At 40.6% G+C, this 23,304-nt stretch overlaps 1 protein-coding gene across 51 annotated transcripts in view; it reads right to left on the reverse strand.

The window, feature by feature from the left end:
• ANK3 (ankyrin 3) overlaps nt 1–23,304 on the reverse strand; it is a 777,589-nt gene that overhangs the window by 281,647 nt on the left and 472,638 nt on the right. For 15 of the 51 annotated variants that reach the window (XM_084992842.1, XM_084992867.1, XM_084992859.1 and 12 more), the window contains exon 1: nt 8,039–8,250. In XM_084992842.1, coding sequence (XP_084848968.1) covers nt 8,039–8,074 — 36 coding nt within the window. In that variant the 5' untranslated portion in view covers nt 8,075–8,250. 51 annotated transcript variants of the gene reach the window in all.

Genomic DNA, 23,304 nt, shown 5'->3' on the forward strand with positions numbered 1-23,304 from the left:
CACGTTGTTACTCTCCCCACACAGCCCCCCCCGGATGCTGTGGAACACAATAGTCCAATTCAACAGTGTTAACCTCGCCTCACAGACAAAGAGGGCTAAGAACAACAGGCAACTCTGTCTTTTTAGACATCAAATGAAACTGTTCAGAGACCCAATGGTGTAGAACTTTGTAGCCAAAATTTGGGAGCGTTTGGGCCCCTATGTTTACAAAGCAAACACCCGGTTGCTGCACAGTTTGGCTAAACAACAGTGATACAGCACATTGCAGAGTCCCTTAGAAATGTACCTTGTAAGACTATGACACTGCTTCCTATCATTTAGGAAATATACAGCAGTTACTTCTGGCATTTTAGGTGGTGGCTTACATAAAACACGTCAAATGTTTGGGATTTTTCCATTTATTTAGTATGTTATGAATCAGAACAAGGATGTCAGGGCTCCATGCCTACAGATCCTTATTATGTAGGAGGTATTGGCATGAGTCCTAAAATATTTAATCTGGGGAACAATTCACATTTTAAATATAGCAACTGAAAACAGTGATAAGCTAAAATTGGTCTAGGTATCCAGAGAAAAGAGAAAGTATTTACTGAGTAGATGAACATTTTCCCAAAAGTTTTTTTTTTTTTTTTTTTAAGATCAGGAAATAAATAGCTTGGTTTTGAGTGGGGACAGACTTAATATTGCAAACATGACTATTGTCTTGCAGTGCATAAATATACTTTATATGGTAGGGATCAGCCAGGAAATCACCATATGCTGGACTTCACTTCCTGGCCGGATAATTAGAGGCCTGTGGTTGAAAAGATACAGGAATTGAAGGCTGAGGCCCACGGTACCAGAGGGAGAGGAGGCGTTAGCTAGTGAGAGGAAGGGTTCTTGAATTTATCAGCCTAAAATGTTGTGTGCCAGCTGGTGCAGCTGGAGCCTTGCTGGTACATGAAACTAGGTGCCTTTTGTGGGGGGAGCCTTTTTTACAAGGAAGATGTTTCATACTAATTCTTTTCAAAGACAACATACCGAAAGGCGATTGTTCCTTTCCATTTTAACTTTTCACTTCTGCTTGAGTCTATGATCAACGAAGAGACCTCAGGAGCCCTTGGTGAAAATTTAGCTAAACAAATTATAATGAATGAATAAAATATATGTAAAAATAAGGTTAAGTCACTAGTGAAGTAGGAGGTAGATTGGTTTGGGATTCTTAAATCATCTTCAAGTGACATTTACACTTTTGCGGGCCAGATTCGTAACTAAAAGATGTAACATCTTTACATTGAGAGCAATAAAAGGGAAGAGAGAGAGAAAGAGCAAGTAGTGTGCAGATGTGCCAGAGATCTTTTAAAAAGTACAGTGAAAACACATGGGAAAGATAAAGAAAGATGTAATAACTACAGTGAAACAGTTAAGAGCAGACTTATTCCAAAGTTAAGGTAATCACTGGAAGGTGTAGTTGTAAGAAGTTACAACATGGTAGGAGACTTTGAAATGTCCAGCTATATTACAATCTAATAGCTAAGACATAGTGCGAGGATCCTGGGAATGATGGCTCACATTAAGATAAAGGTACCAAGTCAGGGTTACCATGGCATATGTGTTTTTTTTAAGTATCTGGAGGGAGATCTAACCTAATTCATCACTTTCCGTTGGCAAGTCTATATATGTGTGTGTGTGTGTGTCTGTGTGTATATGTATATATACGTATGGGTGTGTGTATATATATATGTGTGTGTATATATATAGATATATATATATATATATATTTTTTACGGTCACACCCGTGGCCCATGAAAGTTTCCAGGCCAGGGACTGAATCCAAGCCTCAGCTGCAACCTACACAGCAGCTACAGAAACGCTGAATCCTTTAACCCACTGAAAAGGGCCAGGAATTGAATCTGCACCTCCATAGCGACCCAGGCCGCTGCAGTTAGATTCATAACCAATTGTACCACAGCAGGAACTCCTATATATTTTGATGGTTTTAGAATTCAAACTCTGGAGACAAAATGCCAGTTCAAAATCTAGCTCTACAGTTCACAAATTGTGTGAAACTGGACGAGATACTTAAATACACTTCAGCTCAATTTCCTCATCTATAAAATGAGAAAGGCAGTAAAATGCAACTTAAAGCCAGGCAATAAGATTAAGGGAAATAATATATGCAAAGCAGTTGGAAACAACCTGGTACACAGATGGCCCTCAATTAATGATATCCATTATTATTACTTCACAGATTTTTTTTTTTTTTTGGTCTTTTGTCTTTTTAGGGCCACACCTGCAGCATGTGGAAGTTCCCAGGCCAGAGGTTGAATGGGAACTGTAGCTGCCAGTCTGCACCACAGCTACAGCAATGCGGGATCTAAGCCGCATCTGTGACCTACACCATACCTCATGTCAATGCCAGATCCTCAACCCACTGAGCAGGGCCAGGGATCGAACCCCGTGTCCTCATGGATACTAGTTGGGCTTATTAAACACTGAACCATGACAGGAACTCCACAAATATTTTTAGTTAAGTTTTTGGCTTGCTTGGCTAGGATATGACCATGGGAGTCAAGCAAACATAACTGGTTATGTGGGAACTAAACTCATAAATTGACCTCATTTGACCAATGCTTTCAGCAAAGCTAAGCACACATACCCAGCCAGAAAACAGTCACGGTGCATTCTGTTTACAGTCATCTTTCTCAAACTTGTTTGTCTCAGGGTCACTTTCAAATCTTTTTTTTTTTTTTTTTTTTTAAATGGCTGCAATTGCAGTATATGGATGTTCCTAGGTCAGGAATTGAATCCAAGCCACTGCTGTGATCCGAGCCACAGGGATCAAACCCGCACCTCAATAGCAACTGGAGCCAAGCCACTGCAGTTAGGTTCTTAACCTACTGTGCCACAGCAGGAACTCCTCCACTCTTCAATATTACTGAAGATCCCTGAAAAGCTTTGGATTATTAGCGTTATAACTTTTTGTATTGACCACATTAGAAGACCAAACTGAGAACTAAATAAATATGTATTAACTTTAGTAGATATTTAAAAATAACAATAACACATTTATCACTTGGTAACATGAAAAAATAACTAGATTTTCCAAAACAAACCTAAAAGATGAGCAGACTGGTACTGTTCCACAGTTTTGCAAATCCCTTTCATATCAGATGGTAGAAGGTAGATTCTAATATCTACCTTGGTATTTAATCTTTAGCCATGTGTGGTTTTGGTTAAAGGATATGAAGGAAATCTGGCCTCAAACTGATAATGTAGTCAGAAAGGAGGGACCTCATAGGTGCTCTTGTGGAAGGGTACAGGGACCACATTTTGACAATAGCTGGTTTACCACTAGGTCATCTAAGACTCAACAGAGTAAATGAGGCAAGAGCTATGTCAGGGCAGGAAGAAAATGTCTAAATGAATGCAGTGCTGCTATTTTCAAGAAGTAAGATGAAATCACTCTAATTGCTGCCTATTTATTGCCTTGTTGCTCCCTTTCTTCAGGTCTCTTCCTAGATAGACCTTTCGAATGGGCCACTGTGTACACACTCCAAATACTCCTACTATACTTTCTCAGGGGATGATATGGCCTTAAGAACATCAAATTAACATTCTTAGAAAATGACATGTGAGAAAGAAACAACATATCCCACTGCAAGTGGAGTCACCACATCAGAATAAAAGCATGAAAATTCTTTATAGAAACTTGTTCTTGGGTAAATGCAGCTATAGATACCCATCCTGTATTCTGGGAAACTTCTAGACCGGAAATAACAGTCATTCAGATGGAAAGTTAACTAGTCCATTTTCCTGTTTAAAAATATTAAAAATTGCCTCTTACTATAAGACTAACTGGTGGCTAGAGGGTCAAACATTATTTTAAATCTAATTTATGAAATGTGGGGGGGGGACTTCTTTTCAGCTATATAACTATTATTAACTTGACTTCCAACTTAATATTCTTTTGATGAGAAGCTACACTTCTCAAAGATACAGAATCCTTTAAAAAACTCTAACCAGTTATTTATTGAGCATTTAATATGTGCCAAACTCTGGAGATCAAAAGATGAGTAAGACAGTCTATTTTAAAAGCTACAGACATTATTCAAATCATAATTTACCTTATTGATACAAGTGTTTTCAAATACGACAGGATAATCATTGAATGACTAAAAAATGTAAATCAGTAATAAATCAGAATGATGCTGAGTTAGAATATAATGCAATCAACAATTCAATACTAAATAAAACTGAAGTGTACACAGATTTTACAAAGCAATGTTTAACATTATTGACTTCTACTTTTTAAATTGGACCTATCCTTCAATTGCCACTTTGCTAAAGGAAAATGGCATTAACTTCCCAGTATTATTCTCTCTTAACAGTATCTTAACTATATATATATATATCTTCATTTCATGTAAGAGTAAAAAGTGGCTACTGAAATAAAAGATTCTTTACAGATTTTTATGCTTAAAATGATTAATTAGTAACTGTAGATATTTGATTTATTTTGAAATATATGTTACATACTCTAATGGTATATTTATCAACAATCCAATTGGAAGGCATAATTTAATTTTTTTTTTTTTGTCTTTTTGCCATTTCTTGGGCTGCTCCCGCGGCATATGGAGGTTCCCAGGCTAGGGGTCTAATCGGAGCTGTAGCCGCCAGCCTACACCACAGCCACAGCAACGCGGGATCTGAGCCGCATCTGCGAACTACACCACAGTTCAAGGCAACGCCGGATCGTTAACCCACTGAGCAAGGCCAGGGATTGAACCCGCAACCTCATGGTTCCTAGTTGGATTTGTTAACCACTGAGCCATGACGGGAACTCCTATTTATTTTATTTTTTTAAAATTTAATTCTTATAACTAGCTATTGCAATATATTCTGAGGTCCATGGTAAAAGGAAAATATACCAAAAAAATATGTGCATTAGAATAAAGGAGTTGGCATATATATTTTACTTTGTGACTAAAAATGCCTTAGCACTCATTATAAGAGAATGACTGTTCAAAAAGACATGACAGATTTTAAATTCTTTTTTGTTTTACAAATACTGCTTAAACTTGACTATTGTCCAAATTTATAACTGACAAGAGGTAGTATCTTTGTATTATTACAAAGAAGACAATTTCATTGATAAGTAAATGTCATACTTACTATGTAACTAAGTGTCCATTTTAAAACAAGAATCTATATAGACTCCCCAGCAAAAAGATAGCTTTTGTGATCCCTTTCTTGAGTTTGATTATACAGATTTTCCTACATGCCCCCTACTTCCTAAAGTGAAAATCATCAACGATAAAATTAGAGATTCTCCTAACAGATAAATATGTATTTGTTAAGGGATTATTGAAAACCAGATATTAAAAAAGAACACATCCTAAGTGGAAGATAGAAAATAAAATACTACCAAGAATTTCTATCTGATATTGTACAAGACCTTTCTAGGATTTAAAAATAACTCACGGCTACTGAAAGATCTTATCATTAGCTGCCTCTCAAATGTACATTAAAATTGTATTAAATTTGAGTTTTGTTCAATGTTGGAGTATAGCTTTTCTTTCTTTCTTTCTTTTTTTTTTTTTTTGCATGAGCATTATTTAAGAGTCCAAGTTTAAAAGTTAATTTTTCATCATCATTATGGCAAAGCTATTTCTTCTATAAAAGCTTGATTATTAGCAATCCATGAAAATTTCTAAAATGGGACAAAGGTACACAGACATTCACATTTTAGAAGGTTTGTACTGCAAATGTTTCCCAATAGCAAGTTGTAAAAATCACTGGAAGTTTCTCCCAAAACAGACTAAGCGATCCTGTAGAAAATCTCTAAATAATAATCTAGAAACCACAAGCCAAACAGAGGTAGCAAGAGGTATTAATGATCATTTGTGAAAATGTAATTACTGTACCCTCTTTGCAAGGATTTTATCCATAGTTCAGCTCATGCAGATGAATTGTTCAGTCTTCCATTCAAGTCAGAGTTGAAACCAGAAGATGAATAATTCTTATTCACTGTCCAACTAAACCCAGGACAGCAATAGTACATGCTACTCCATTGTGACGGGACTTCTGTGTGATCTGTATCGGGTCAGTAGCCTTACAGAGTAACTGCTTAGGGCAGGATAATTTCAAATTCAGCCTGTCATTTTATTACACGTTTTTTAAACAGCAGGCCCACCAAAACAGAAAACGTTGCACATATGGGCTGGGATCAAATGCTTTCAGTATTTAGTTGATATATTCTGACATGAGGCAGAAACAAGATTGTCTGCTTTTATTCAACTTTTCCTTGTGGACCTCAGATTTTTTTTAGATTAACTTATTAATTCATAAGAGGCCAAAGTTTTTTCAGGTACATTCTTTATGATCTGTTATATCTACACTTGGCTCAAAACTCCCAGCAATTAGTATTTCTCAAAACCAAGTCTCATTAAGTAATCAGCAAATGTCATTATGATTATATAGAAAGTTTTTAGTTCTACAACTAATTGAACAGAATGCATATCCAACATTCAACCTTCAAAATAGCTCATAATTTCTGAAGGGTAAGTTGATTATTTTGGGAGTGATATAACATGATTTTTAGAACTCACCTGCCAATATGCTTTATTACCAGTAAATTACAATGGATGCCTGGAATTCATGAACAACATCTATATCTTTAGTATTACCGTCAATGTTGAATCTATAAAGGTCTTTCTTGGAGGCACACAGAATGTTTACAAAGTTTTACTCAGACTAAAATCTCATAAATGTCTACTCTAGAATATAGCAACATTCCATAAAAGTCATAAAAGAATATTCTCTGCTAAAAGATTAAACTACCTCTAGGAATACCAAGGTTAAAACTGAATCCACTTCTTGGTAGAGGGTAACATGAGAAAAAGAACATACATATATATACGTGTGACTGGGTCACTTACTGTACAGCAGAATTTGACGGAACATTGTAAATCAACAATAATAAAAAAATAAAACCAAAAACAAAAACTGAATCCACTTCAAATGAGGTTCAAAGTTGTGAGAGTATTCTCCAAATTGCTTTTTGTGGCACTGAGAAATGACAGTTCTTTTCTCAAAACCATTAACATGTCTGCCTACCTAAGGTTAGATCTAGCACAATGCACTCATTTTTATTATATCTTCTTCTAGTCATTATGATCATTTTATACAAAATGCTCATCTTATGCTCAGAATTTAATATATTGTATGAAAAGCAAATATTTCTCCCCTCTATTCACAGTACATGCATGTTCTTGTAGTTACATAAAGTGATACTAACTGAAGAGATACAGGTAGAAACAAGAGAGCACATGAAATCTTGAAGTCTGCCATAATCTAAACAGTTTTTTGTGAATCCCTAAGAATCAAAGACATCAAAATTTTATAAACATACACCAAATTATTAACCCCTTTCTCCATACAGCATCCCTTAAGGGAAAATGGCTTACTATGTGAATTATTTAAAATTAAGAAGATAATGTATTTATATCTATGTGCAATTCTATGAAAACAAAAATAAAATTACATTTTCCACCCCCAGTTACATCCTCCGTCTACCATTTACATGAGTTTCAAAACCAAATTTTAACTCTATAATGTTTTCTCCTTCAACTGTAAAAGTCCATCCCCCCCTTGTAATTAATACAGAAAAGACTGAGTTTTAAAGCTCTCAGATTTCTCTTAGAAAAGGGTGAAAATGTAAACCTTCTTACATTCTTGGGTCTGCTAGGCCCTTCCGGCACCCCTAATCACCCACCATCTTTTTTTTATCTCAATAAGCATCCTCTTAAGACTGACCTGAGCTGAGCATACCCCAAATTACATCAGAGGCAAAACGTACCTAGAATCCAGATCAGAGCAAAACAGAAAGAAAGACAGCCCACTGTCCTACACACAGGGAACTCAGGCAGTCCCTAGTGCAGACTGACTGGCTTCTTTCCTTCTGGCAACAAACATTTTGTAAAAGGCACCCCTATTCAGGCTCAAACGGAACTTCCATAAGGAACATGCATTTCATTCGGAAACTGTAGATGCTTACTTGTTCTGGGGAGCCCTCTCCCTCTTCCACTGCCATTCTCTGTGGCCAAGTAGGAAACCTGATAACTCAGTTAGTTAACACTTTGGACAGAGCACCAGGTCTAAAAATATCCACCTTGGGAAACATAAAGGTTTCCCCAACCTCCCAGTAAGGAGGCCAGAGCTGGTCAGAATTTTCTTGACTCTTGGGGTGAGGGGTGAGCGGAGGCACACGGAGTCCGGACGGTGCCTTGGTCCTTACAAATACAGTTGTGCCTCCCAGAATTCCCCACAGAATGACCATATTTGTGGCTTCCAATCAAGCTGCGTGTATTGAGCCATGATGGGGGGATGCCAAAAATAGCAGGGCTATCAGTCGGGAGTGTACCCTGGCTGCTGGGAATCACTCGTGAAACCAGCTTTTGTCATTCTGCTTATCAGCACTTTCCTCATATGCAGGCTCCTCTGACATTCCTTCTGGAGACAATAATACCATTTTCTCCTGTCTCTGGGACCCAGTGAGTCCTGCCTTGGGCTTTTAAAACTTTTAATGTCTTTATTACCTTTATTATTGAATATATGTCTGAGTGTGTGCATGCATTTGTGTGCCTGTGTGCACACATGTGCGCCTGCATGCGCGCGCGCACACACACACACACACACAAAGAGGAAGCATACTGTACTGACAAGGAGAATTCTCTTAAGAACCTAATGTCCTTCTTTCTGAGGACAAATAAAATTGCTCATCTTTTTAAAAATACAGCACTAGGATTTCACGCTGCGGCATGGGCTCAATCCCCAGCTGAGGTCAGTGAGTTAAAAGATGCCACCTTGCTGCAGCTGCTGCTTGGATTGAGTCTGGGAACGTCCTTATACCTTGGGTGTGGCCATAAAGAAAAATACAGCATGATACATTTATGATTTATTTAAACAAGTTCTAATCAATAGGTTTCTCAACCCTGTAAGGCTTGAAGGAAAAGGTCCCTAGTCAACTGCATTCAATTTTGCAAAGGCAGTGTGCAAGTCCCTTCATTCACTGCCTATTTAGAGAGTGTCTACTAAGTGTCAGACACTCCTTTAGGTGCTGTGGTGGGTGGGCAGAGAAAGATAATGAACAAAACAGAAAAGATCTCTGTTTTATTGAAGCTTACATACCAGCACGGGTGGGGCTGACAGACTCTAAGCCATAAACTTAATAAATAAGTTTTTGAATATGGTCAATAGGATAAGCACCAAGGAAAAAAGGAGTAAAAAAGGGGGATCATAAGTATGTGTTTATTTTATTTTACATTATCTTTTGTCTTTTTAGGGCCTCACCCGCAGTGTATGGAAGTTCCCAGGCTAGGGGTTGAATCGGAGCTGTAGCTGCCAGCCTATGCCACAGTCACAGCAAAACGGGATCCAAGTGGCATCTGTGACCTACACCACAGCTCACGGCAATGCTGAATCCTTTAACACTCTGAGCAAGGCCAGGGATCTAACCCATGTCCTCATGGATACTAGTCAAGTTCATTACTCCTGAGCCACAGTGGGAACTTCCTGTAATTATACATTTAGTGAGTGCGTATGTAAGCTTAATATTAATAGTAATGATAAAATAAGAGTTCCCATCATGGCTCAGTGGTTAATGAACCTGACTAGTATCCATGAGGATACGGGTTTGATCCCTGGCCTTGCTCAGTGGGTTAAAGAACCAGTGTTGCCATGAGCTGTGGTATAGGTCACAGATGTGGCTCAGATCTCTCATTGCTGTGGTGTAGGCCCGCAGCTACAGCTCTGACTTGACCCCCTAGCCTGGGAACTTCCATATGCCGCAGGTGTGGCCCTAAAAAGACAAAAATAAAATAGTAATGATAAAATAATATTAATATAATATTATTAATTAATGATAATATTATTTAAAATCCAGGGTAGGATTTTAAATTAATAGTAAAATTACTACTATAATTATACTATATAATATTTTTTAATTTTTTTTGTCTTTTTGCCATTTCTTGGACCGCTCCTGCAGCATATGGAGGTTCCCAGGCTAGGGGTCTAATCGGAGCTGTAGCTGCCAGCCTACGCCAGAGCCACAGCAACGCGGGATCTGAGCGGCATCTGCAACCTACACCACAGCTCACGGCAACGCTGGATCCTTAACCCACTGAGCAAGAGCAGAGATTGAACCTGCAACCTCATGGTTCCTAGTCGGATTCATTAACCACTGCGCCACGACGGGAACTCCTATATAATATTTTTAAAGAACATTTTATTGGAGTATAGTTGATTTACAGTGCTGTGTTAGTTTCAGGTGTACAGCAACACTGTATAATATAATGCCCACATGAAATTGCCATTTTTGGAGGTCGAGTCCTTAGGCATACCAGAAATTCCTATGCTTAATTTAATCATAATATAATCATAGCCATCATCATTATTATTTAACAGTTATTAAGTACTCTGCAGGCTAGGCACTGTATTAATTTCTTATGTATGTTCTTTAAGTGCTCATTGCTACACTGTGAAGCAGTATTTCTCACTACAGTTGTGAAAGAGAAACTAAAGTTCAGAGACATCAGGTAACTTGCCAAAAACACCAGCTAGAAGGCAGCCGGGACCAATTCTAAAGTGATTCTAAACGGAAGGTCACATACTGATAGCAAACGGCAAATGCATATTTTCTTGGATTCTGTGTTGTAATAAAATATTTTCAGTTGTCAACACTTACACATTGAGAGATTTCAAATCAAAATCTAGCGTTTCTGTCTAAAACAAAACAAAAAAAGCAAGGATCTGGCAAGTCTGAACCCACGTTTCTGCTGGGCTATGCACGCCTTTATCTGTTGAGTGACAGCTTCCCGCCTCTGCCCTCAGAACTCCCTGCAGTCTGACCTCCTCTTTTCTTCATTCCTTGACTTTATTTATTTATTTATTTTGTCTTTTTGTCTTTTCTAGGGCCGTACCTGTGGCATATGGAGGTTCCCAGGCTAGGGGTTGAATCAGAGCTGTAGCCGCCAACCTACACCACGGCCACAGCAACGCAGGATCCGAGCCGCGTCTGTAACCTACACCACAGCTCACAGCAACGCCAGATCCTTAACCCGTGGGACCAGGGATCGAACCCGCAACCTCATGTTTCATAGTTGGATTCGTTAACCATGGAGCCATGACGAGAACTCCATTGCTTAACTTTAGATGCCTGCTGCCCAGAGGTATTTGAAGCTGGGCCTCTATTCAAAAACCTGTGCTTCTGACTATAGCACTGGTGATTCCTATGGGAGTATGGCACCCCAGGAGGACACATGACCGCCAGGAGGGGGGTGACACTCTGGGAGCATCAGGCATGGCTGTGAAAGGCCTGGGGGAGTCTGCTGGCTGTACAGCTCTGTCTTCTCTCCATCATGCATTCAATCACATGGGAGGTGAGCCTGATGCAGGCCAGAAACGATGCTTTGGCAGAGAAAAGCAGGAAAATCATCACTTGCTCTGGACTGATACTCAATACAGTGGAGCCAGAGTCACATCTGAAACAGCAAGTCTGGTCCTTTTGACACTCACAGGAGGTAAGGGACAGGCTCAGGAAGATGCCCAGGAGAGGGGGAGGCTGGCATAAGCCATCCTCCCCAGGAGTTCCCTTTGTGGCTCAGTGGGTTAAGAACCTGACTAGTATCCATGAGGACTCGGGTTTGACCTCTGGTTCCACTCAGTGCATTCAGGATCCAGTGTTCCCGTGAGCTGTGGTGTAGGTTGCAGATGCGGCTCGGATCTGGCGTTGCTGTGGCTGTGGCTGGCAGCTGCACCTCCAACTTGATTCCTAGCCTGCTAGCCTGGAAACTTCATATGCTGTGAGTATGGCCCAAAAAAACCAAAAAAAAAAAAAAAAAAAAAAAAGAAGAAGAAGAAGAAAAAGAAATCCTTCTTATCCACAGGCAGGGTCTTGCTCAATTGAGGACAAACTCTTCTGTCAAACTCTGGACAGCATCCCCAAGCCCAGCTCTTTCTTCTGGAGCTGCAGGCTTCCTTCCAGTGACATTTGCTATGTTTTTTCTCCCTCTTCACCACACTGCCCTTGATGTCTGTGATAAGCACACCTGGTTTATCAAAACACTGGGGGCCTAGAAGCCCAGGCCCATGGATCCATTGGAGGGTCCACCTTAGAAATCAGCTAGACATCCCGCTCCAGGCGGGCGTCAAAGCTCCTGCCCACTCAGACCTCCCCTAAGGAGCTCACATCAGGGTTTAATCACATTTACTAATTAGCAAGGCATTTTTCCTCACATCTAATTTAGATCCTTCCCATCAATTTCTTAATCTCCTATCTTCAGTGAGAAGGCAGAAAGGCTGGTTTGCATCCTCCAAATATTCAAAACTGTTATCTCCTGCCCCTCAGGTCTTCTCTTCCCTACAATAAATGACCCCAACCAATTCAACCTTTCAACAGAGTTCAGAGAAAAACACTCTGTTACTGCAACCCCATAAGAACAGTAATAATTCCCATGCTTGTGTATTTTCATCCACCTCCTGACTAGGACATTGTGTTTCCTAAGTGATCATTGCTGATTTCTCAGATATCACAGCTGCAACAGGAGAAGCATGTGCGACATTTAACGTCCCCCAATGGTGAGCACAAGCTGACCTGGGAGACTGGTGGGTCCACTGAAAAAAACAAAATGCTCCATAATGCAATATAACATGAACATTTTCAGCCTCATTTTATGAAAACAATTGTGTGCTACCTCAAGGAAATTCAAGAGTTAAAAATATTTTTCTCGGAGTTCCTGCTGTGGTGCGACAGGATTGACGGCATTTCTGAAGCACTGGGATAGAGGTTCGATCCCTGGCCGGGCCCAGTGGGTTAAGGATCCCATGTTACCGCAGCCACAGCACTGGTTACCACCGCAGCTTGGATCGGATCCCTGGCCTGGGAACTCCATGTGCCGCATGGCAACCAAAGAAAAATGTTTTTTTTTTTTTTTTCCTCACAAAAGATAAATGGCAGAGTCAATCACACCACCCCAGAGTTCCTTTACTCAAATCTCATGACTGGAAAGATGAAGAGGTAGAAGGCTAAGTGGTTCCATGATGGCACATTGTGAATCAATGACACTGCTGCGCCTGGAATTCATCATGGATTCCTTTAATAAGCACCAAGACATGGGTTTTTCACACAGTGATTTCATTTACAAAATGAGATCCACTTGTGTTTTTTTTCAGGGTTACCAAGGCTGCTCATGAGGAGTGAGGGTACAAGCATCCTTCAGGTATTTATCATTTGGAGGATCAGACTAAGGGATAGAAACTTGCATCAGGTTGCATGTGAAAGAGCCTTTGGCTTAAAGCAAGGTCTGGGGATACTTTTCTGCACAATCTTTAAAGTAGAGGGCATCTTATAAGTTAATACCTTTTCCGTTAATCCAGGCTCTGACTAGGAACCTAGGATCCAGGGTCCATGCATATTGAGCCACTCTGAATCCACATCATCCAGCTGGGGCTGGCCTGGGAAGTGTCTCTGTGAGCAGAGGGCAGATGGCAGGATGCTGTGCACTGTCCCTCTCTCCCAACCACTCACCCTGAGTGGGGGGGGGACCAACTCTGTTAGCTCTGCCCACAGGCAGTGAGTGCCCTGGGGGGGGGGGGACCAACTCTGTTAGCTCTGCCCACAGGCAGTGAGTGCCCTGTGCCGTCTGTCTTCCTGTCACCCAAACTCTAATCAGGGCTCCTCCATAGATGCCCAATGGACATTTCAGGAGGGGAGGAAGAGGCAGAGAAACCAAGGAGCATCAGGTAGCATCTGCACTGTTAATGGATTTCCGGGATAATCCCCTGTGTCAGATACAATATCAAGGAAGGAAAAGAGGGATTTTGTGCCTGTGCTGAAATGCTTCCTGAAATTCCATCTCTTCACAAAGCCACTCAAGACCCAGCAGACCAATGCTTGGAGACCTGTCCCTCTCTCATCCTGTCCCTCCTGAAATGAGCCTCCCACATCCCAACCTTTTAATTGTGAAAGTCTATTTGTCTTGTGATGTCACTAATATCTAGGTCAGGGGTCTTCAAATTATGACCTGGGGGCCAGAACTGACCACTATCTGTTTTAGCTCATGGGTGGCGCGTGCGTGCGCACACACACACACACACACACACACACACACACACACAAAGCGGCAAAAAGCTGTTAAGGGGCCAGGGTTTGGGGTTTTTTTTTTGGTTTTTTTGGGTGTTACCCATGAACTAAAACTTGCTTGAAATAAATAAAATGAAGCTTGGTTGAAATAAATTAAAAGAATAATAATATTCTGTGACATGTGGAAATAAGACACAATTCATACTTCAGTTTTCAAAAATAAAGTTTCATTGGAACATGTGGGAGGTTGCATGGCCAACAAAATCTAAGACACGGAGTTCCCATTGTGGTGTAGCAGAAACGGACTAGTATCCATAAGGTTTCGGGTTTGATCCCTGGCCTCGCTCAGTGAGTCAGGGATCCCATGTTGCTGTGAGCTGTAGTGTAGATCACAGATGGGGCTTGGATCCCAGGTTGCTGTGGTTGTGGTGTAGGCCAGCAGCTACAACTCTGATTTGACCCCTACCCCGGGAACTTCCATATACTGCAGGTGCAGCCGTAAAACAAACAAACAAAACAAAACAACAACAACAAAAAACCCTAAAACACATATTATCTATCCTCTTTCAGAGAAAGAATGCTAATGCCTCATCTACAGCCAGGGGGTCAAGGGCTGTGTCCTCATGGCACATTTGTGAAAGACAGTGAGGAATCCTGCATACCGAGAATGCTGTCTCACCTTTGCGATTGAAAAAGGGCAGCAAAACTCCAATGGAACACATTCACCCACTGTTTTTTTAATGACAGAAAACCTCACTGCCTTTCATGCAATGAAGTATTAATATACAATATACACTCTATCCTCTCTCTGTGTGTCACACAGCAAATATTAAACATTTGGGTGCTGGGTAATTTTTTCTGTTTAATATTCAGCCAAAACATACAGTGTTTTGTGAAAGGAAAAAAAAAAAAAAGATGCCAGCATTTGCATCACTGATGGGAGTCCTGAGAACACAGAGTAACAAAGTGTGTCCTCTCTTCTCCTTGTTTTCTCCTTCTTTCCAGCTAAGACCACAACATTGTTCACAGGAACACATAGAAAAAGCAGCCCTTTGAGCTGTTGGGAGGGCAAATGACCCAATCTACAAGGGAGCCTTTAAACAGCAGGGTAAACTGGATTGGCCATACTCAGTATTTTCCCTATCTTTATCAGGGTGTATTCTCCCCTCCCTGATCAGAATAGAAATAGACAAAATAAAAGATAAAAGTTTAGAGGTCCAGACTAGACAGGAGACCCTTGACTTTGGAAGGAAGCTGGTTTGGGATGGCTCCTGCGGGGACCAGCAAGAGGAGGAGCAGAGGTCAGGGAAGGGACGTTACCTCTCCTTCCTCTCCATTCCCAGGGCCCCAAGCCCCCACCATCCAGAGTTCAGTGAAGCCCCATGTAGGGGAGGGCACACAACTGCTCTATCAGGAGTTCCTTTTACCAAAACAACCCATTCTAAGGTGAGAATGACCAATTCTGCAAACCTTCAGGAGGCTTGAATTATCCCCAAGACAGTGGCTGCAAATGCCCCTTGCACTGATGTCTGGGAGAATTTTGCTTTCAGGGGCTGCTCCTCCACTGAGTTCACAGCTTCCTACCCTCATCCACATCTATCCCTACTCCCCAAACCCCACCACCATGCTCCACACCCACATATACCGTATTCCCCAAACCCTACTACCACACTCCCCATCCACAGCTACCCTACTTCCCAAACCCCACCACCACCCCCCATCGAAAGCTTGCATTCAGGGAGGAATGAAATCAGTGTAATCAAAGGAACTTCTCTTTACCTCCTTTTGCAAATAGCTCCTAATGCAAATGAGGCCAGTAGAATAAAGAAAGGAGTCCCCTCAGCAGAGATACAAAAGTACAGATGACATGTGATTTCTTAGGTTGTCTCCAGCACTTCATTATATATATATGCTTTCTCAATGCCTGCACACTTCACTGCTAACAGATTAGAAAAGGTGCTCTCCCTTAATAATGAAAGAACACTGAAATTTATGAGCCCACATCTCATTAAGAAAGCCAGGTTATTTCTGGATGACCAAAGTTGTGTTCAGTGTAGCCTGAAGAAATAGAATGGCAAGATATCTATTCATTATCTCTTGTGCTCTTGAATATATAAATACAAAGCATGCAAAATTCAGAACTGATAATGAAATGATCACTCCCCCCACCTGGGTCCAAGGGCTCCCATTGAATGTAAATATTCTTATATGAAACTCTGTTTCTGCAGGTGTGCATAATCAGGGTTTGAGATTTTGAAAATAACTCAAAATCATTTGATTAGTCTGAGAAAACACCTTTAAAGATGATCAGCCTAACAGTTGTGCATTCTTAGCTCTGATATATTACGCTGGGTGGGTACCCAGAGAAGGTGATGCCCATTCACATTTCCAAAGATGAATCAGAAGGCTGGAATAGGGATTCCATTGTGGCACAGTGGGTTAAGAATCCAAATACAGTGGGTCTGGTCACTGCAGAGGCACAGGTTCAATCCCCGGCCCAGTGGGTCAAAGGATCCGGCACTGCCACAGCTGCAATGTAGGTCACTGTTGTGGCTTGGATTCAATCCCTGGCCTGGGAATTTCTGTATGCCACGGGTATAGCCATAAAAAGAAAGAAAAAAAGGAAAAAAGGAAGGAAGGAAGAAAGGAAGGAGGGAGGGAGGGAAGGAAGGAAGGAAAGAAAGAGGAAAGAAAGAAAGAAAGCTGTAATAACATTCTGTTTAACATTCTGTTTAACATTCTGTGAGGAAAGGAAAGATACTTGCAGAAATATACCAACCCTTTAAAATTCTGTTTAAACCATCAGAAAGGAAGAAACCAAAGGTAAGAAACAGAGGAATTACACTAAGGTCTAGAAAATCAATCAAGCCACAATCCAGCCTATAGTGGTTTCCTAAGTAGTATTTTATCAAGCAGAAATCACTGTACCAAATTTCTTTAAAAATCTCATGGCATAGATTAAAATGTGGGCATATGTGCATGCACACACACAAAATGACCCACGTTTCCAAGAGTCTTCTTATGGTTCTCCAACTCTAAATACGATGCTCTCGTTCTGACTTAACGGCTGACAGATTTTTCACTCACAAATAAAATGAAGGAATTAAGATCCTTCCTCCAGATTGCCTTTGTTATAAATATACACATACATACTTGTATATTGTATGAGCCATGTTAAATCTGGATAACTCTTTGAAGAAAACTGGTTGTCTCTAGGAATGGAAAACACTATTTATCCAGAAAATTATTCTTTAGAAAAAATTATGCAGGATTTGAATACCTTAAGGCAAAGAGTAAATACTAGTTTCATAGAAGAAACTGAAAATACATTTATCAAGAAAAGCTGAGTGGCCATAACCATTTAATAAATCATTCTAACTAATTATTAGGCAGCAGGTCTGGACTCAGCAGCCCTGATGTCTTCCCCAGACAGACCCACAATCAAAATTGTGCCACGGATTCTAACACTAGTAACTCCCAACATCTAAAAGGTATAGAAATGGGAGAATGGCGGAAGCTGTTTCCTTTCTCCTGAAAGTACATAAAAAATTCAACAAGAGGGAGAACTAAATACTGAATATCTTCACACATCATCATTCCTATCTGCAGTGTCCTTTTCCTCAAGCCTGGAACTGAAAAGGTCAAGTGGAGCAAGTCACTTGACAGCCCGCTGCTGGGCAGGAAGGACTGGCAATCTGTCCCGTGTTGTGTTCTGAGGGTGAGAACAAGTAATGACTCCAGCCCGCATTCCAACCATCTTTAATCTCTCCTGGACAGCAGGGGTGGGGGTGGGGGGGTTGGCAAGCAGCAGCCAGTGGTGGGAGAAGGCAAAAGTGCTCCTTTTCTCATCAAAGTGCCAGACTTGGTAGAGAAAGGCCATCTTGTGGTTGGTGGCTGTTCAATGACAAAGACTTGTGCAAAGGTCCCAGCTTCCTTATCTCCTAAACCAGATGGGGGTCTGTTGGCTACTGGCTCCAAGGCAACACACAGTCGAAACAGCACATGGATAAACTAGGAAGAAAGGGAAGATCATCTGCCCTCATCTGAGTACTGCTAAAGCAGCAGTGGGACAAGAATGCCCCCCCCTTCAAACTGCCTAGGTTATGAGATAACACCCCATACCAAATACTTCTAAGTCCAGCCACTCTGAAATCTGTCTCTGCCATACTCAGGATATGTTCTATATACTCTGTCAATTAACTGAATATTAACTAAGCAATGGGGAACTACAGAGGACCAAAAAAGACAGATTTAGTACTACTCCCTTATTTAAGGAAATTATACTCTAAGAGGAAAAAAAAACTTACTTGCATAAAATAATTTTTAGAAGAATCTATGCCTAAACAAATTCTCTGATATCACTTATTACCTCTACTGCCCCCTCCACCCCAGTTTATGCTAAGGCCACACAGGCTTCTTTTACATCCCTCCAAATGCTCATTTTAATCCCACCCCAGGGTCTTTGCACTTGTGGTTTCCTCTGCCCAGAATGCTCCTTTTCCCTAGATCTCCCAGGGCTACTGGTTCCTTCTTCTCAATGAGGCCAAAGAATAAAAAGCCTTTCCTCAGATGGCCCTTTCCTGGCCACTCAATCTAAAGCAGGGCTAACATGACTACCATGATACCATGATTTTCTCTGGAGCACTACCGGATACCTTTCTCATGTATTCATTCATAGTTTGTTTCTTCTTCCCCCACCCCTCCCCACCCCCACAGAATTTTAGTCTGTGAAAGCAGAGCTCTGCTGTAATGTTCACAGAGAGAACAAGACCAGGAATATAGTAGCTGCTCAATAAATATTTTAAAAAGAATGAGAAAAACCAGAGTTCAGAGATTGTGGGCAGGAATGAAAGAAGACAGGCTTGAGGTGGCACTTAAAATTGCTGAAGGAAGAGGGGCATATACTAAGCTCAGGGGAAAAAATCAAACCTAGTGAGTTCTGGAAGTGTCTTCCCTGGGGACTGCTTCAGCCAAGGGGGAGAGAGACATCAACAATTACTGAGCCCTTACCCTTTTTTTTTTCTTTCTTCTTTTTTTTTTTTTTAGCAGTAGCCATGGCATGCAGAAGTGCCGAGGTCAGGGATCGAACCCATGCCACAGCAGTGACAATGCCAGATCCTTGACTCCTAGGCTGCCAAGGAACTCCATGAGCCCCTATTCTGACCCCATCCCTAGGCTGAGTGCCTTGCACATCTGAGTTGGAAAGAATAAATTTCTTTATCTGCCTAAAGAAGCCTAAAGCATGGGGTCTGGCTCTGTGCCATGCCCTCAATGTCTATTGAGTGTTGGAAGCATCCACACTCCCTCTATTACTAGAGGCCCAGAGAGGCTGGAGTGTCAGCTGCTCTGTCCCCGCACAAAAGGGGCCTGTGTAGGCAAGGTGGGCACAGTCCCCTTATCTTCTGACCTGTCATGTCATTGCTATTCACGCGTGGCCTCCAAATATCAAATGCTGAATCTTAGTCCTGAAAGGAGGCTCACAGACAACCCCCAATTTTCCCCACTAGGAAAAGTTACAGGATAAATGACTTGTCCAAAGTCACACTGCTTGTTAGTGGGCTCCACATTTTCCCTCATTAAAACCTTCATTAGGGTCCTAACATAGTGTTTTTTCTTTTGGGAGCTGTGCCTACAGCACATGGAAGTTCTCAGGCTAGGGGGCAAATCAGAGCTGCAGCTGCTGGCCTACACCACAGCCACAGCAACCCAGATCTGAGCCACATCTGTGACCTACACTGTAGCTCACAGCAATGCCAGATCCTTAACCCACAGAGTGAGGTCAGGATCCAACCCTCATTCTCACAGACGCTATGTTGGGTTCTTAACCCACTGAGCCACAGTAGGAACTCCAAACTCCTAACATTAAAAAAAATATATATTCAAAATTACTGCCATTATTAAAAAATGGCATTTCTCCTAAAAAGCCAGATATCTGCATCTTCTTAAAAAAAATCAGATGCTTTGGCAAAACCAGCTCTTCATTTCCAAATGGCAACAACTACCTGTAGTCGAGCCAAAGGTATGACCTTTAGCTGGGCATTTGCCCAGAAATTTGCTCAAGTCCTTCAGCATGGCCTCAGGAAACAGTGGACTTTGCAGCCCCAGGCTTGAGGCCCACCAAGGAGGCCCAGCTGGGAGCACCTGCATCCTCCTCAGGGTTCGGAACACCTTGCCAAGGACATCCGACTCAGTAGCATTTCCTTTCCAGGGAAGGTGTCCCTTTCCCCTTTGCACCTCTTTCACTTGGCACAGTACCTGAAACCTGTACTGAGCATGCCCAGTTTGCAAATAGCACTCACTGCTGGGCTGGGAAGATGACAGGAGCTGCGGTTTTATCAGACTCAATGAACAATTGGAGAAATGTCCTCAAGAGATTTTGGAATTGCACAAGTACAGCAATCCAGTGACTTGTGAGCAGTCTCTGAGTCACAGGAAAAAGAATATGCACGCTTCTAATAAGGACGGTGTGAAAAGAATATGCTAAAATGCAGCCAAGATTGAAAAAAAATGAGCTTCACTCGACTCAGGTGAATAACCTCCTTTGCAGAGAGTAGGGCAAAATGCTGATTTCAGTGTATCATTAGTTATCTTTACTGCAGGAAAGGGTAAGCTGGGATGTATAAGTTTTCTCCTGCTGTTCAATGCTTATCTCTCTGTCTATCCTCTGGGGCCATTCATTTTCCTCCTGAATTTTTTAAACCATCAATCACTTGATTTTCTTGAATTTTTAGTTGGTCTTTTTTTGACCTTGGCTCTCCCCCTGCAACTCAGCACTTCCATGAAATATTCCTTCCTCTACTTTCCAATCATGCTCACTAAACCCAGTTGTCATGATATGGTCCATACTTAGATAAATGGTCCTGCAGGAAACTTCAAATAAACCAAACAAACAGTTCAACAGATGATACTGTGTGAGTTTATAAATCATTTTTAATTGATCACAGCATCTCAGATGTTACTTTGTCAAAAACATCTATCCTAAACATTTTAGTTAAGCACCTCCAGTCCTCCCCACTCATCACACTAGCTACTGACTCTGTTTCACTTTACTTGTTGGCCCTTATCTCTATGAATTAATATATAGAGATAATATATAATGCGTAATTTAATGTCTCTGTCCCTGCTAGAATGTAAGCTTCCCCAGGACAAGAGGCTGCCTGTTAGTTAATACAGTATCCTTCTTATCTAGAACAGCGCCTGATAGTCAGTAAATAATGTTTGAGTGATTGAAATAAATAACAGCTAATTCATTGAAGATTCTGATTTAGAAGGATGCCTTGAGAAAATCAAGTTAAAAAGGCAAAATTTTTAAATTACATAACATTCCTAAAATGATACAATGGATGAATACAGATGCAAAAATCCTCAACAGAATACTAGTAAATCATGCCCAACAATACATTAAAAGGATCATACACCATGATCAAGTGGGATTTATCCCAGGAATGCAAAGATTTTTCAATATCTGCAACTCACCTAGTGCAACACATCTTATTGACAAAGAATAAAAACCATAGATCATATCAATAGATACAGAAAAACCTTTTTATAAAACTCAACATCTACTTATGATTTAAAAAAAAAAAACTCTTTAGAAAATGGGCATAGAGGGAACATACCTCAACATAATAAAGGTCATGTATGACAAACCCATAGCTAACATCATAGTCAGTGGTGAAAAGCTGAAAGTGTTTGCTTTAAGGTCAGGAATAAGACAAGGATGCCCATTCCCACCACTTTCATTCAGCATAGTTTTGGAAGTCCTAGCAATAGCAATCTGAGAACAAAAACAAATGAAAGGAATCCTAATTGGAAAGGAAGAAGTAAAAATGTCATTATTTGCAGATGACATGATACTATACATGGAAGCTATACATATACTACACACACAAAAACCCTAAAGACACCTTCAGAAAACTACTAGAGTTCGTCAGTGAATTTAGCAAAGTTGCAGGATACAAAATTAATATATAGAAATGTGTTGAATTTCTATACACTAACAATGAAACATCAGAAAGAGAAATTAAGGAAGCAATTCCATTTATCACTGCTTCAGAATAAAAAATGTAGGAATAAACCCACCTCAGGAGGCAAAAGACCTATACACCAAGAACTATAAGACTCTGAGGAAAGAAACTGAAGACTATACAAACACACGTTCTTGAATCAGAAGAATCAATATTTTTAAAATGGTTATACTATCCAAGGCAATCTACAGATTGACTGCAGTATCTATCAAGTTGCCAATGCCATTTTTCACAGAACTGGAACAAAAAGTGTTTTTAAATATATTTGGAAACACAAAAGACTCTGAATAACCAAAACAATCTTGAGGCAGAACGGAGCTCAAGGAATCAGGCTCCCTGACTTTAGACTATACTACAAAGCTACAATAACCAAAACAGTGTGTTACTGGCACAAAAACAGAAACATAGTTCAATGGAACAGGACTAAGAAAGCCAGAAATAGGCCCATGAACTTGTGACCAATCAATCTATGACAAAGGAGGCAAAAATGTATAATGGAGAAAGGATAGTCTCCTCAGTAAGTGATGCTGGGAAAAGTGAACAGCTACATGTAAAAGAATGAAGTTAGGATATGCTCTAACACCATACACAAAAATAAACAGAAAATGCAGTTCCCCTGTGGCTAAGAGGGTTAAGCATCTGGCCTTGTCACTGCTGTAGCTCTGGTTACTGCTGTGATGGGTTTGATCCCTGGCCTGGAAAATTCTGCATGCCATGGAGGCAGCCAAAATAGATAAGTAAATAAACTCAAAATGGATTAAAGACCTAAATGTAAGACTGAATACTATACAACTCCTAGAGGAAAACATAGCTAGGACACACTTTGACACAGATCAAAGCAATATTTTTTTGGATCTATCTCCTATAACAATGGAAACAAAAACAAAAATAAACAAACAGAAACTAATTTAACTTAAAAAGTTTTTGCACAGCAAAGGAAACTATAAACAAAATGAAAAGACAACCTTTGGAATGGGAGAAAATATTTGCAAATTTTGCAACAGACAAAGGATTAATCTCCAAAATATACCACAGCTCATATAGCTCAATATCAAAAAAACAAACAACCCGATCAAAAAATGGGCAGAAGATCTAAATAGATAATTCTCCAAAGAAAACAGACAGATGACCAAGAGGGGCATAAGAAGATGCTCA

The sequence above is a fragment of the Sus scrofa genome, chromosome 14, assembly GCF_054392235.1.
Source record: "Sus scrofa isolate SSC_HxYL_T2T_F1_AM1 chromosome 14, Sscrofa_HxYL_maternal_Yorkshire_Landrace_v2.0, whole genome shotgun sequence".
In the NCBI taxonomy this organism is placed as follows: Eukaryota; Metazoa; Chordata; class Mammalia; order Artiodactyla; family Suidae; genus Sus; species Sus scrofa.